The 15,880-nt window shown below is 41.4% G+C and overlaps 1 protein-coding gene across 3 annotated transcripts; it reads right to left on the bottom strand.

Annotated features, from left to right (window-relative positions):
- Window positions 1–83: 83 nt before the first annotated feature.
- LOC108076793 (leucine-rich repeat-containing protein 15) lies at window positions 84–5,133 on the bottom strand. Of its 3 annotated transcripts, none has more exons than XM_017169813.3 (9): window positions 4,465–5,133; window positions 3,651–4,183; window positions 3,365–3,587; window positions 3,162–3,298; window positions 2,946–3,098; window positions 2,704–2,884; window positions 2,083–2,222; window positions 1,704–2,010; window positions 84–1,511 (listed from the first exon to the last, which is right to left on the bottom strand). In XM_017169813.3, the coding sequence occupies exons 2-8, from the start codon at window positions 4,036–4,038 to the stop codon at window positions 1,730–1,732; spliced, it is 1,503 nt and encodes a 500-aa protein (XP_017025302.1). In that variant the 5' UTR covers window positions 4,039–4,183; window positions 4,465–5,133; the 3' UTR covers window positions 84–1,511; window positions 1,704–1,729. The 3 variants fall into 3 exon arrangements, with proteins under 3 accessions (XP_017025302.1, XP_017025303.1, XP_017025301.1); XM_017169814.3 differs by having other exon boundaries at window positions 1,832–2,010; XM_017169812.3 differs by having other exon boundaries at window positions 84–2,010.
- Between the last annotated feature and the right edge of the window lie 10,747 nt (window positions 5,134–15,880).

Genomic DNA, 15,880 nt, shown 5'->3' with positions numbered 1-15,880 from the left:
TTGTTCTGGGCAGGCCTTAGGTTTCACAATCCTTTAAATTTCTTGAATCATTTTTCCTGGACAGTAAAAGAAAACTCTGCTCCTTTTGCATTTGTAACCAACATGGATTCTTTATTAGTTAGATTCTCGGATTCTCCCCGAATTCTCGGACAGCTTAGCTCGCATGGAGAGTGCACTAGGCTGAATATATCGAAGGAAACGGCTTTAGCCGTTGGCAACTGACCCGAATCGGCGATGCAGCGCGTTCCCTAGGAGATATTCTTGATGCCGCTTCCGCTTCCACTTTGCTCCTGCCCCGCTCCCAAGACCCCGACCACCGGGAGCCGGCTACTGACCCAAGCCGGCCGACGGATGGAGGGGGGCTGGGAGGTGGCGAATCAAAAGCGACAGCGGATGAGGTGCAATTACAATTAATTATAGCGAATTACAACTTAGCTTTTGCATAGACATAATTGAAAAGGTACGTATGTATGTGTGTATAAAAGTATATGTATAAAAAAATTTCAAAAATTCCACACACTTTGCATATACAAATTTCTTGCTCTAATTCCAATCTCGCGATTTGTGGCGTAAATATATCAAACTCGTCTCTCTGCGATGCCTCAAAAATGTACTCGTAAATGTAAGTAAATGTAAATTCTATAAAATGTCACTATTTTAGCCGTGTTGAGCTTGCTAGCTCCTGATATGTCACGATATAATAACAATATAATAACGATATGTATTCTCGATTTGTGTTTAGGGGGAAAAGGGAGTTGGGAACTGGGGGGTATTAGGATGGAGTACTTGCCCCTCGTTTGTGGCAAATAAAGAGTACAAACTACTTATTCCATAATCAGTTCTTGGTGATTGATGCAAATGAATATTACTTTCTTCTCTTGGTTTCCTCATGCGTGTTTTCCTTCCGCTGAACCCAAAAAGGAGCCACAAATTAGTTATTGTTGGGTTTAGGGTTACAGATACTTCGACTAGGTGAGATTGCTTTGGGGTTGGGTCTCGGGTGCGGAGGAAGGACTGTAAACAGGTGAGTAGTAATGATTGTATCTCACAACACCGACGACAAGACGACGATAGACTACACGTAATATAAATGGTAAATGGGTGCACATATATGCATGCACAATATCCTTTTTATCCCACTCTTAAACTTAACAATATTCCGATATGTTTGAGTTTCGCTTGGGTGCGCTGAGTGCCGGAGCACTTGTGCCTAAATCAAGCCTTACATCTACGCTGGGACTGGATCTGGGGTCTGGGACTTCTCCTGCTGACCCATCAGTTCCAGCAGTTCCCCTTCGAGTCGAGCTACTGTGCAAGTTTGGATGGGGTGGATCTTGGATCTTGGATCGTGGATGTTGGATGGCCGCCGCAGGTGCCTCGATTCAACAAGGTGGGTTGGGATGCTGTCTGCTGGCTGGCCGACTTGCTGACTTGCTTGCTTGTCGTTCAAAAAGCGTGCTTTCTGAGTCTAATTATTGGCAGAGTTGCATAATTCACGGTTTCTCTACAATCTATAAGAAAACATACAATACAACAACAGCAGGGAAATGGTACGAAGGATGGTCTGTGGTTGGGGTCTGGTTTGGATTTAGTTATCTTTTGGCTTGCCACTGGACATGTGTCGAATCAGACCGAATGGAACTGGAACTATCACTGATCTCTGACTGTGTCTGGGTGGAACTGAAACTGAAGCTGAAACTGACCCACATAGAACATGGCTGGACAGGCATTAGACGCTAGTCAGAAACGCCACGCTACACACGGCAATCTGGGCCAGGATGTTCACTTGCAGGATCCGCATCAGACCGCCGCTGGTGGGCGAGGGACTCACATTGAGGCCGGCGCAGTGCATCTTCTCGGTGGGCATGGCCTGCACGAAGTACTCGCGATTGTCCAGCCCCATATGGCACAGCGGCTTCTTCTTCTGCGACATTTCGTCGTCCTTGTTCTTCAGGTCCTCCAGCAGCTTGGGGAACCAGGTCAGCTCGCACGAGCAATTCAGCGGATTATCTGTAGGAAGGAGATTTTAAATTTAAATACGTTTTAGATAAGGTTTTAAGGTTTGGAGTGTCCACGACTTGCCGGTGATATCGATGATGCGTAGGGTGTCGATGACAGGCTCCATGATGTCTTGTGGAATGCGCTGCAGCTTGTTGTTTTGCAGATTGAGCGTCTCCAAAGAGTTGAGGTTCTCAAATAAAACGCTAGGTAAGACTTTGATGCTGAAATACAATAGAAGGTGGGTTACATGGGTTATTCACCAGATAATCCATACATTTTCATTCCATTTTCCTTGAAATAGAGCTATGAATATGGGTCAATCTGAGATAAGATAGGAATGTTGTTTATTCAAGTGGAAAAACTTTGAAAACAACTCACATCTCAGTCTATGCATTGATAATCTGCCAGAGATTAGTAGGAATTTTATATAGTAAAGCAAATATTTGAACAAAGATCACAGGTTATTGAACAAACAGCGAATTCTATAAAGTCTGACGTTAATTTCTTGTAATAATTAAGACTTTAGGTTTAAAAGGTAAATATATTTGAGATGGAATAAACCACGAACTTTGAAGGTATAAAATATAATTCCTGTTTATAAAATAGCAAGGAAAGACTTTGTAGAAAAACTGAGGAGTTATTTTACAAAGTCTTTCTTTGATCTTTTATTAAGGGATATTTTATTAAGGTTTAGAATCTTACTCATTTTTCTGCAAGTTGAGGAAAGTAAGGGAATCTCCGAATCCAGTAAAGGCATCCTCGGCGATAACATTGATATTATTATTGCGCAAATCCAAATGGCGAAGGCGGTGCAAAGGACGCAGTGCCTCACTGGGAATGGTGTGGATTTGATTATCACCCAGACGCAGATATTGCAGGTTCTCTGAGGATGCCGGAAGAGAGATAAGATATAATGGGACCTTAACTATGAAGCTAGAACATACCCTCCAGACCCTTGAAGGCGTCCTTGTCAATGGAACTGATCTTATTGCCCTCCAGCTCCAGGGAGTTGAGCAGGGTGAGGTGGGAGAAGACATTGGCAGGCACGGTGGTGATCATGTTGTGGGCCAAAATCAATGAGTCCAAGCTCTGCAAGCCTGTGAAAATGGATTTAGTTTGACATTATTAAGGTAATAAAGATTTCTTTCTTGGCTAGTTACCCTCGAAATCGCCCTCGCTAATGGTTCGTATCTTGTTCTCCTGTATCTCCAGCTTCTTGAGCGTGTCCAGAATGGACAGGGCTTTCTGGGGAACACTGCTCAGATCGTTGCCGCCCAGATTGAGACGCTTTAATTTGCTAAAAGACAAAAGGATAAAGGGATATATTAAAAGAAAAGCCCCATAAAAACTATTTACAACCTACCCCTCGAGTCCACGGAAAGCCTCGGGATCGATCTGTGTAATCTTGTTCTCGTAGAGCGTCAGAATCTCCAGGGTGTCCAGGCCTTCAAAGGCGTTGTTATGGATTACGCTGATTTTGTTGTGGTTCAAATTAAGGATCAACAGGTGGAACAGGTGCTGCAGAGCCTGCGAGGGCACCGTCTTCATTTGGTTAAGAGAAACATCCAGCTGGGTGAGTCCGTTGCCTAAGTATAAAAAAGAAAACCATAAAGCCTCTAAGCTAGAACTCTTCCTCGACATCTAGTTACCCAGCGAGCTGAGGGCATTCTCCTCGATGGCCGCCAGACTGCTGTTGTGAATGGTTAGGTGGCGGATGTCCAGGGCCAGGAAGACGAAGCCCTGCAGCTTGGGCAGGTTGTTGTGGCGCAGCTTTAGGTAAAAGATGATCGGGCTCTTGCCCTTCAGCGTGCCCATTGACTTGGTGATGTGCGCCAGGTCCGTGGTCTCGCAGAGAATATCCAGGCCGTTCTTTTTCACCGTGCAGATGCAAGGCGAAATCTCGCCCTGCTCGGGGCACACCTGCAGCGGCGGTGGGCCCTGGGCCACTGTTTGGCCCATCATCAGCACCTGGAGGAGTCCCTGCAGCAGCACCGCCACGGCCGCCACCTGTCCTGTCTGCAACTGAAGCCTCGCCATGCTGAACACCTGCTGGTGGATCGCGGTCTCGTTGGGGGTTTCTCAAGTGATCTCTGGCAAAGAGTGAAAGTCCCGGATGGCAGGCGGTTGTCGCGATCTCTGATGCTGATGATGACTGCTATTTACAATGGCTATTGCTGTAGCCCTGTGTGCGAAAAAGAAAAAACAGACCAGAGTTCAGGGGACTGGGGTCTCGGGGGAGGTGGAGAATTCTATGGAGGGAGCAGCAGCACCAGAAGCACCAGCAGCAGTAGAAGCAGCGGCGAATTAAGCGCACAATGCGCGATTTTATTTGGGTTGTGTGCCCGCGGATTAACTATGCTCGTAAATTGCCCGCAATTGAGCTGTCCGTCCGGCTGTGGCTGCTAGTGCTGGCAGTGCTGCTCCTCCTCCTCCGTGTCGAAGTCTCCTGCTCCTGGTGCTCACCTAAATGGTTAGTCCGTCCGCGGCTAGCGAGTGCCAAATGAAACATGCTTCCAGTGCCGCCGAGATGCAACAAATTCGCTCACTCTCTCTCTCTGTCGTCTCTCGCCTCTCTGGGGGAGTCCCAGCTGCCTAGATGTGTGTGTGTGTGTGTGAGTGAGCGGTGGCCCCTCTCTTTCGGGGGTGGCAACGGGGCGTATGCGTAATGGCAGTGGGCCAAGTGCGTGTGTGTATAACGATGTAACGGAAAATCGATACGGCCGCGTCGAGAGGAGGTTGTTGAATGGCCCAAGCTCGGTTTGTTTGTATATTTTGTTCTCGTCCTGTTCTGGTATTTGTTGCTCCTGGCTACTGACTCCTGACTTCTAACTCTCGAATTTCCACGCTTCTCAAGCGCTCCTTTGGCTTGTTTCGCACCGTATCGATGTGCCACCGGATTCCGTTACATGCGTCGCACTCACAGGATCCCTCGTCAGTGGCTGGCTGCTAGTCCTGTGCTGCTAATCCTGTTGCATTCTCCGCGAAATTCGACTGGCGAGCCCCGATTCACCATCAGCTGAATCCCAATCCTGGACTCGGATCCGGACTCGGAGTCGGAATCGGAAGGTGTACGGAAAGGAGCGGTGTGCGAAGCGTCGATTGATAGAAAATGAAGCACGTTTGGTTGGCAAAACCGACGATTGCGGACTGAATGGAAATTGGACTTAAGCTTGGCTGGCAGTCGCCACCAGTGATGTCAGTTTTTTCAGCGGCTTATTTAAAAGATTGGCATATATAATTAATGTATTTTTATTTTTAAAATGCTTCTTCGAATATGCATATTTTTACAGAATCTAAATATTCCAATCTCTTACTACCCTAAGAATCGCTTTTATTAAATAGTTTTAGAAGAGTTTATTTTACATATTTGCGTTTATTATCGAAGAAGTTCCTAAGACGTATATAGTGGATCGCAGCTTATTTTGTTCAGTCAAGAAACGAAAAGTCATTTAGAAGTCTGCTTTAATTTTCTACTTAATATTCCCGCTGCCCGCTGTTTTAAAAATTTTCCCGGAAAAAGCGGGCCAGACATCACTGTTCGCCACTCTATGGGGGTGGTTTTCCAAAGCTCCGCGAAAGCTTCTCGGAGCAGCCAAGAGCATAGGCATCTTCTCGATGGAAGGCTCTGAATAATCTCAGAATTTAATGGCGGGCTTCACGTTAGTTGCACTGAAACAGATCTACTTGAGCACAGAATATAAACAAATTAAAAATTAAACAAGAAAGAAAGCTAACTTTGGCCAGCCAAAGTTTGTATACCCTTGCAGGTAACAATTAAATATATCATAACTAAGCCAAAAATGCATTAATTTCGATTCGGAAAGCAGTTTTGTGTTAGTTTTTATTAATTTAAAAAAACTGCATACCAAATTTAAAATTTTAAGAAATCAAAATTTTTGGCCATTTTTGCTAATTTTAATGATGTAACCCCTTATAAAATTTCGCAAAAATGGCCAAAAAATCGATTTCTTCCGGACATGTCTAGAAATATTCCACTGTTAATGCTGATCAAGAATATATATGGTTTATGGGGTCGGAAATGATTCCTTGACTTAGAAAAATATTATTTTGTATTATAAAATCTGATTTTTTACATTAAAAAACTTCTTGATTTTTTTAAAATTAAAAATATCATAACTCGGCCAAAAGAGCATTAATTTTAAATCGGAAAACTGTTCTGTGCAAGATTTTCTACAGTTAATAAATCTGCATACTTTATTTAAACATTTTGAAAATTTATTTTTTTATCAAAATCAAAAATTTTAATGATGTAACCCCTTATAAAATTTTGCAAAAATGGCCAAAAAATCGATTTCTTCCTGACATATCTAGAAAGATTCCCCTGTTGATGCTGATCAAGAATATATATACTTTATAGCAGCGATGGGCACGCAGTGGCTCAATTTGCTCACGCTGCTCAAACCGTTATCTTTTTTCGGAGGCGCCAGCATGTCGCACAATTGCAGACGCACAAGTGCAGTGCTCGCGACCAGCGAACCGTGAAGATTTACAAAAACAACCACACTGACCTTTGGCGCAGGTAGCGAGCCCATCGCCGCGATCCCGAGTTTGCAACAACAAAACACAAGCGACCCGAACTCGCACATCGTCCCAAAAACAAGAACAATTTTAAAGGGACCTGCGCGGCTGGCGTTGACTTCTGCACTAAAGAAAAAAGATTGGATTTTTTCGGCTCGCACATTCTGTGTGTCGCGTGGGTGCGACGCTTCGCAACGCCGGGGGTTGTTGTTTTTTTTTTTTTTTCAGCGAGCTGCTGCTCAAACCGTTAGATCTCGTGCCCATCGCTGGTATAAAAATAAGAAATAAGGTGGAACAGATATTTTTAGAAGTTATAATGGCAGATATTTGCTATTCCTTAATAATAAATAAATAAATAAAAAATCCTCATAACAGAATATATTCAACATCAGGAGAGTGACGGAAATCGCCCTTGACTTTAAATTAATTTATACCGCTTACAGAAGTATGGTTAAGTTATGTACCGTTATGTTATGTAACCGAAATATAAATATAAATAAAATGACTAGGAGAAATTATAAGGATAAGAAAATAAATAGAGTAAATTTATAATTTTATTTAGTTTAAAACTCCGAAGTGTGACCAGCTTTGAATAATAAGAAGATGAAATAGTAAGGTTAGCGGATGCTAGATGGCGCATTTTGAAGCAGTGTACAAAATTCAATTGGTTTAAAAACTGGTTATTTAAGCAGTGCTTAACTGCTTTTATGAACTGCTTGTTGTGCGAAGCAGTTTAATTGATGCTATAAAAGGATTGCTATAAAAATTATGCCATAAATTGCTATAAATAAGTATCTGCTATAAATAAGTATCTGCTATAAATATGTAGCTGTAAACATGCTGCGTAAAAAATGTTGCAATTAATCTCTATAAATATGTAGCTGTAAACATGTTGAGAAACATCCATCTACTGGATTTCGTATTTATTTCATTTAAGAATGTTTATTTTTATTATTTTAGATTCCAAATGCCTGTGATTTTTATATTATAATTATTAATCTTATATTAATCCGTTTGAAAAGAGGTTGTAAAAGGGAGTTGGACCACCTCAAACCCTGTCAAATTCTGTTATCAGATTATCAATAATAGAACCTGCTTTATTAATTGTATTATATTAATTTTATATTTTTTATAATTTATTGTGTAAGTAAAGGTCGTGTGGTCATGTTTTGGCTTCCACTAAATCGTTTCTGGCCTTGGCTATGCTTCCTCAGCTGCCAGCTCCAGCTCCAGCTTCAGCTCCAGCTCCAGCCTTTGATGACAATCCTGATCAGGTTACAGCCGCACGTGGGCGTAATTTTCTCGCAATTAGGATGCGATTATCATAATACGAGTATGAGAGCGAGCGTCGTCGAAAGGGTAATTGAAGAACAACCAGCTCAACCCATTCCCCGCCAGCGTCCAGCCACCAGTCTGGGCTGGATCCTTTCGGCCGGCCCATGGCCACGTGCCAGCAAGACGCCTTCAGCCGGTGTGCACAGTTTCAATTTGATATTCCTTTGGACCGGCGAACAACGTCTTGGGGTTGTTTCTCGGGATTAAGTTCACAGGCAGCTGGAGCAGTGCGGGCTTAGTCTGATTCTTACTCTGTGGCAGCGTGGCTTATGACACTGACAAGAGGTTGTGCGTTGCACAGGAGGAAATTGGGATGAATTTGGAATATATATCTTTATAATAAAATTTAGTAAATCTGAAAAGGGCTAGAAAATAAATTTAAAACATTTTTAAACATGTATTTGAGCAATCAATAATTTAATTTTTGATTAAGAAAATAATAAAGAAACACAAAGAAATTTATAATCTGATATTTTGGCTTAATTTTGCATTTAATTTAATTTAATTTTTAAAGCATAATCTAATACGAATTTTTAAATAATAAATACATATTAGTATACAATTTTTTCCAGTGTGGAATCAGCATAAAGTTGGACTTTGAATTTAACAAAGTGCAAAATCCTTTACACTTTGAAGACTGATTGACTTCTTATCCTTGAATGGATTTGAATGGAAATTGTGTTTCACTTTCCTTCCGTCAAGGCTAATGGTGGGGTGTCCTTGCGCGGTGTGCGTGTGTGTGTGTGTGTGAGTCCTGTATAAACAAACGGAAGATAATCAAGATGTAAAACACAATTCGTTGAGGGTGAGGGTGGCGTAAACCGGGAGCTGACTTGGCGGCTGTAATTCAAAACCAAACAAAACCGTCGAGGAATCAAAAGGCAAAGCGATGGCAAATTACAGCGTTACAGTTGCAGTTGCCTCACAAAAATCGCAGGGAGTAGGGGGACAAGGGGTCGGTGAAAAAAAATTGTGAAGCGGAATTTCGCCATTTCACTTTGTACTTGGAAAACTGTTATTAACTTAATGAAGGAGTGTTGCGCGCCACATTTACCTGACACGTGATTCGGAGCGCACCGGAAGCTGAGGGTCCCGCAAAAGTAGCTGGGGCCCCCAGAGTTTCCTTATTTACTTTCTGTTCGGTGAGCAATGAGAGCTGTAAATGGTGTCAAGTCCTTAGGAGTTATCACATTACTACATTTTCAATTGAAAAGAATGAGAAAGATAAGAGTGAAGTGTTTTCAATAGATACTTTAACATGCATTATATTTTTAAGCAAGAGATAATCGACAGATTTAACAGTAATGGTTTTAATTTATGCATAAATATTGATGGTTTGCTGTAATAACTGCACCAATTAAGGTTTCTTTTTTAAGAATAAAAATCAACGTTACAAGAAATAAGTCAAAATGATGCTAAGAACACAGAAAGATTTTCAAGCAGAAGATGTTTACTGATGTTTTGGTAAGGTGTCACCTCTTTCTTATCATTTTGTATATATTTTTACATCATATTTGGGATTAAGCTTAATAAATGTTTCTGTTATTTAAGCTTGAACTCTCCTCCATCCCATTTTAAACATTTTCTTAAATAAAAAAAATGGTAGTCCATTTCCCAAGCTTAGATTTGTCTCAAATTAATGAAAAAACTACTTCTATTACAAAGAAATACAGTTTTAAAAATGTTACTTCACATTGTTAACTATACATCTAAAAAGTCAACAAATTGAACTCATTAATCCGCACTTGAGCACTTTTAATGCAATGCCTGGTGTAGTTGTCTGGGAATCAGATTAAGCAATTTGACATTTATCGAAGGAATTTTAGTCGATGGTTCATTAGGGGGCTGTCATTGTTATTAATCAATATCAATATAACTTTGGCGAGGCACTCATGAGCAGGGTCTAATTGGGTTATATCTATTCGGCAAACTTGGAGAGCTGGCTTCCTGCAGATTTAACAGCAGCTAACAAACCAAATCCGTCGGCAGCTGTAATTAAAACAAAGACCGAGCACATCCCCGCTCCATTGGGAGCTCCTTTTTGGTAACCGACACATATGTATGTATGCATCCAGCGGAGGAGCAGGAGATGGCAGAGTGGCGGCAGAGCAGCTGCGAAGGATCGGGCGAGCGGAGGAGCTATGTAACCGTATCTTTGCATTGACGCTCAGATGAAGCTCATCTGGCAAAGTGGCAGGTTAAGTAAACAGTTTCATTGTGCGAATTCAATTAAAATTTATTCAAAATACGTCAACGGCAGCTACTCAAAAGCTGCTGCAGCAGCAACAAAGTGTCCGAGTGAGTGCGTGTATCTGCATCTGTGAGATACAACTATGTATCTTATATGCTTCTCTCTCACCCGCTATCTAACCCCCTCTCTCTCTCTCTCACTCTCTCTTCAGCGTGGCTGCCATTGACAAAGGGGGCGTGGTGAGAGCTTGTCACGCCCCGAGCCAAGTGCAAGCGGGACAACCATATAGTTGAGTTCTAAAGTAAATGTATGTACTTCCACTCGCACACAAAGTAGCGCTCGATGTCTGTGCCTGTGTGCGTGCGCCACTTGTTCTCACTGTTATCGTTACTGTTGTTTTTGTTACTGTTGTTGCTCTGGCCAGAGAGATGTAACTGCTGTCTTGGCAAGTGGTGTAAATGGCAATTTGTCGGGCGTCGCTCGTCGCACACACCCACACCCCCGCCTCACATGGAACGGTAGCGCTGACAGGCGCTCTTTTCTTTGCTTCTCCTTCTTCCAGCTCCTCTCTGACCCGCTCTGCTCTGCTGCGTTGTGCCCTTCCTGCTGCTTTCCATTGGCATCCATTCGGGCCGCTCATTTCTGCCGTATCATCGCCGTCATCATCACCGCGATCATCATCATCCCGACGTCATCGCAATTGTAGAGCGGACTCGGAAAGTATCTTATTATCCCTTTGTGTGAGAAAACACAGGTACACACGCACACCACCTATACCATCTACCTGTCCGACGGACAACTGCCAGCTACCAACTACGAAGTACCCACGAGCAACTACTGGTGTTGGGTCAAATCAGCAAAATTGTAGTGTACTTTATACAGAGATGGAAGCTCGCATCTAAATAAATAATAACAACTTGCGCTGCTAATTAATTTGATTTTAAATCTGATAAACTTCTTGTTATAATTTAATTGAAATTATAAAATTTTCAAATAGAATTTATAAATATATGAGTACATTTAAAAGTATATCAGAAACAATTTACTTATTTCTGGTGTTGTTTAAATTGTAATATTGATATTTCTCTGTTAGTTTTTAGTTGAATTTATAAGCCGTTTATTACTAACTATTAATAAATAATAATAAAAAAAAACATGAGACTGAGACTAAGTTTCTCAAAAAAATATTCAGATAACCAAAAAGGAGCTTGTTTGAAGTCTAAGAGGGGCTCCTCCTCATGTTTTCATTCATGACTCCCAGTATCCTCTTAAAAGTTAATGCGTGATAATTAAGTAATAATTTTAAAAAAATATTGTATTATATTTATGTTAATCGAAGGAAGTCATATGTTAATCAGTAGTATTATAATATTTTAACTTCTTTATAAAACAACCAAACATATTTTACATAGACATTTTCCTTCGCTTCTTGATTTTTGTAACTGAATATTTGTCATTTTTGTTATTAAAATTTGTTTATAAACAATTGAATAATAAAAATTCTTGAATCTTTTTATTATTGAATTTATTTCACTCTTCAATTAAGAATTAATAATATTATTTTATTATTTACAGTTTTTAAAATGTTTTAAGACTTGATTCAAATCATTTTCCCAACCGAAACTTACCTTTTTATAAACCTAAAAGACTCTCTAGAATTAATTCATTGCCTTGCATTGACGTTTTTATAATTTTTAGAAAAATATTATCCATCCCCTCTTAAACGGTCTCCGTATCTTTCCCTAAGCGGAAACTATTCAAACACTCTTAAAGCTCTTTTCAAAAGGCATCCTTCCGATAGGATTTGGCAGAGCCACAGGACATTGCCGGTGACAAGCCCATAACACAATGGCGAGGCGAGGCCAGGAGAGTTGTCCAGCTCCCAGGCCCGCTCTCTATGACATTGATGGGCACTGACGACAACGATGATGACGATGATCAGCCCCTGGAGCCGGGAATGTTGCAGGGAATGGCGATATGAAGTAACAAGGAGGAACGACATTTCCAGCTAACGAATTCAATTGAGTTGAATTTTTCATTTAAGGTTTATTTAACTTTTTTTATTCCATTTCCAGGCAGCGAGCAGGAAGAGCCGGCCGCAGGGATTCACACACAGCGATTGAGATGCGATGCCATGGCATGATGTGCGTTGAGATGATGTCGGGGATGGGGTCGGGGGAAGCATATGAATGTGAAGAGTGCCCATAGATGTGCGATTGTGCCAATGGCGGCAGCTGTGCAACACACTCGAATATATACACGCAATGTACATACAAACGCAAATGAATTTATGCCTAATGGCGGGATTGTTGTACTACTTTTTGTCCCCTCCGTCGTCGTCGTGGCCGCTGCCACACTGCATTGTTGCGTTGTGTCGCTTGTCAATATTGAGCTTGATTATTAAATGACACATTATGTGATTTCCAACATGTTCACTGGCCGGAGACTGGAGTGGCGTCGCATGGAGTGGGGCCAGTTCCCAATTCATGGCATCCCAATTCAAAGGAAACCCCGAATGGGCGTCATCCCGGTCCATCTGTTCCGCCTGACCCATCCGTAGAGCAGCCAGTTACATGGCCTGGAAGTCATTTTGTAGCACATTGAGTACGTGAGCTGATTGCGATTGTGCCAAGGAGACAGGCAGTGGGGGTTAAAAACTGGGAAGTAGAGAGGTAACTTTAAGGGGGGTCCAATTTGGCAGTCGCAATCATCCTTTGGAGTGAGTCTGAATTTTAAGAGAATTTTTATCGGTAATATCAAGGGTTTGGGAGGAACTTTAAGCAGTTTAAAATATTTTAAAAACATATATATTGACTTAAGAATTTACAAATGGAGTTTAGTAGATTAGGACAAGAATTTTAGAACAAAACAAGGTCCAAGGCATATAAGGGTCCTCTGTAGCATCGACGCATTTATCGCCAGGCCTTTAATAGATTTTCGAAAAGGAATTTAGTGTAACTTAAACTGCAAACTTCGGTTTCCCAAATGTAGTTATGTATCTTTCCTGTTTATTTTTAAAATATTTAAAATAAATGTCATTACGTGTGAACTCTGCTGAGAATCTGTATATAAATGGAGTTTTACTTCCTTTTTAGCACTTAATTTCTCATTTAGTTTTTAACAGGGAATATGTATATATCTTTAATATCTCCAATACATTTATATATAGGTATTTAACAATAATTTCTATATGTACATATCAATTGACTCTTTAATATCCCCTCTGATTCGTCTAACTACTTCCCTGTTCGCTAAATTTGTAATGTTTTCTTTTGGAAATGGCGTCGCCTGGGCGTTAGAAACCACTCCCACTCCCACTACTCCACTCTTGGCCCACTCCATTCCGCCCACTTTGGTCTGCAGGCAGCAAACCACCCTCCTAGTGGCAACAGAATCAGAATGCCACAAAGGCCGTGTTAGCAGAGCACTCCGCAAGGCCAGGCCCAGAGTAGAGCCCGAGTTTCCCCCCACTCTAGTGACTCGACTTTGCAATACAAATAAATTGAAATTGTGCACATTATATGGTTTATATGTGCATGTTCCTGGAGGCAGGCTCACGCCCATCCAGAGGCCATGCAATGGCAGCCGCCCGGCCAGCCACATTAAATGGCAACAATTTGCCTCTGCCTTTGCCAGCTCCTGATCCTTCGCCTGCCCTCTCAGATCCTGCCCAACGGGTCGCAGCCGAAACGCCTATTGTGCGCCATAATGAAATTAAAAAATCAGTTACTGTTGTGCCGGATTCAGGGAAGGTACTATATGCATTATGCCATTAGCAGAGCCCAGGCACAATACAATAAAATTCCATTCACAGGAAAAAAAAAGGAGATCCAGGGGAAAAGTAGAAACAAGGTGGCAAGCATTTTGGGTTCCACGTCGAGTTCGAATTACGGCATTTGGCATAATCTGAAACTCAGTCGGAGTCCACTGACTCTATGTGGATGAGTCAATTTACATAGTAGTCCAGAGACTTGGCTCTCTTAGGGTGGCGCGATTGAGGACTTTTCCATTAGTTAGGGGTTAGTTTGTCGGGGAGGAATTAGGTTACCATATTTGTGCAAATTAACAAAGCTAATTATGATAATCCTCAAGTTTATTAATAGGCGATCAGGGGAGTTACTAGAACTCGATTGATATTAAAAGCCAGCTGCTGGCTAGAATCTTTTTGAAAAATATCCTGAAACCTCAAATCTCTTAAAGAATCTTCTTCTAGCTTCTCATATTCCAGAAGATTTCGTTGACTGAAAACTGTGTGTCCTCTCGTTTTACTGCCTTTTGCCTGCTTCCTTTTTCGTGATTAGTTTACGGCTTTGGAATTTGATTTGTATTTCTTTTTTCTACACAATTTTGTTCTTCCATTTTTTCTATGGCAGGACGATGCTATCGATCGATTGACTTGGTCTCCTCTGCCATTGCGGCTTTGTCTTATTTCCGTTTTGGATTTAAAGTCAATAAGGAAACCAACTTGGTCTGGACATGGCCGGATCTAATGGCCATAATCCCTGGTTGGCCAGGGAGAAAGCGACAACGACAACGACAACGACAACGGCAAATGCAATCAAATGCGTTTAATTTCATTGCTGGGCCCAATGTTAATTACAATATTATGACAGTTCTGCGGCTCGCGATGAATAATTATCACCTCATAAATTGCGACAAACCGCAAAGCGGCATAAACACATGGCCGGCTAATGTCAGTAGCCTCTGCTCGGTTCCGAGCCCGGCCCGGGACGCGGCTCTGGTGATGATTAATCGCCCAAGTTAGTTGAGTCGCTGCCGCCAAATGCAATCAACGGTCCACAGACCCGTGGGCGATAGAGGTGGTCGCGTGATTGCTGGGACGATAGTTTTGTCTACTTGTTTTAGTTAATTATCCAAAAAATTAAACATTTGAAATGAGATAAATAAATGAAAATAAATATGTTAATAATCTCGGATAATCCCCTGAAATCAATTTCATTATGTTATTCCTACTGTTTATAAAGAAAATATTTGTACTTGGAAAAGATTTTAATAGATAAATAGAGTATAGATGCAATTTCGTGGTATCAGATGTAACAAAAATATACATATTAAGGTCACTTTTTGTTACAGTTAAGACATAAAAACATATTCAAGGGATAGTTATTAATGTTTATCTCTAGAATACTGCCTGCAATTTAAAAGATACTACTTTGAAATATCAATATGTGAATAATATAATATCTTTTAAAAAAATTTTAAACTTAGAGTTCACGGTCGCCACATTAAGGTTTATTTCTAAAGGATTGCAAATTATTCTGCAACACTTTGTTGTAACAATTTTCACTCAAATAATTTATTTAATTTTCTTCACAGCCTTTAACCTTAAAAATATAAGAAATAAACTTAGATAAGTACAATTAACTTTCACAATGTGTACTTCCTTTTCAAACAACTATTTCTCACGCTGTCATCACTCGTATGACCGTCTTGACCTGGGCAGCACTTGGCTCCACTCTATCCCCAGCTCTGTCTCCTGTCCCCCACCTCCGGTCCACTTGAATCAGCCACTCCATCCACTCCACTTGGCCGCGCCCAACGTAAATGTTGTGAAAAGCAAATCTAATTACGCGAATGCTCGCCGACTATTTGAAAATGGGCAATTTCTCAAGATACTTATCTAATTAATAGCCGGGCTGTGTGGCACAGTTCCATTTCGATTCCAGCCACAACTCAACATCGGGCCACACCACTCCTAATGAGCCATGGCCAAGAAGAATGGTCGGAAGAAGAAGGTGATCGCTCCCTCTGGCCAAAAAAACAAAAGTCGGCTGCCCTGGGTGGGCGTTACAA

Source organism: Drosophila kikkawai, chromosome 2R (assembly GCF_030179895.1).
Source record: "Drosophila kikkawai strain 14028-0561.14 chromosome 2R, DkikHiC1v2, whole genome shotgun sequence".
Lineage (NCBI taxonomy): Eukaryota > Metazoa > Arthropoda > Insecta > Diptera > Drosophilidae > Drosophila > Drosophila kikkawai.
Note: the sequence above shows the minus strand (reverse complement) of the source record. Positions and strands in the feature narration are given on the sequence as shown.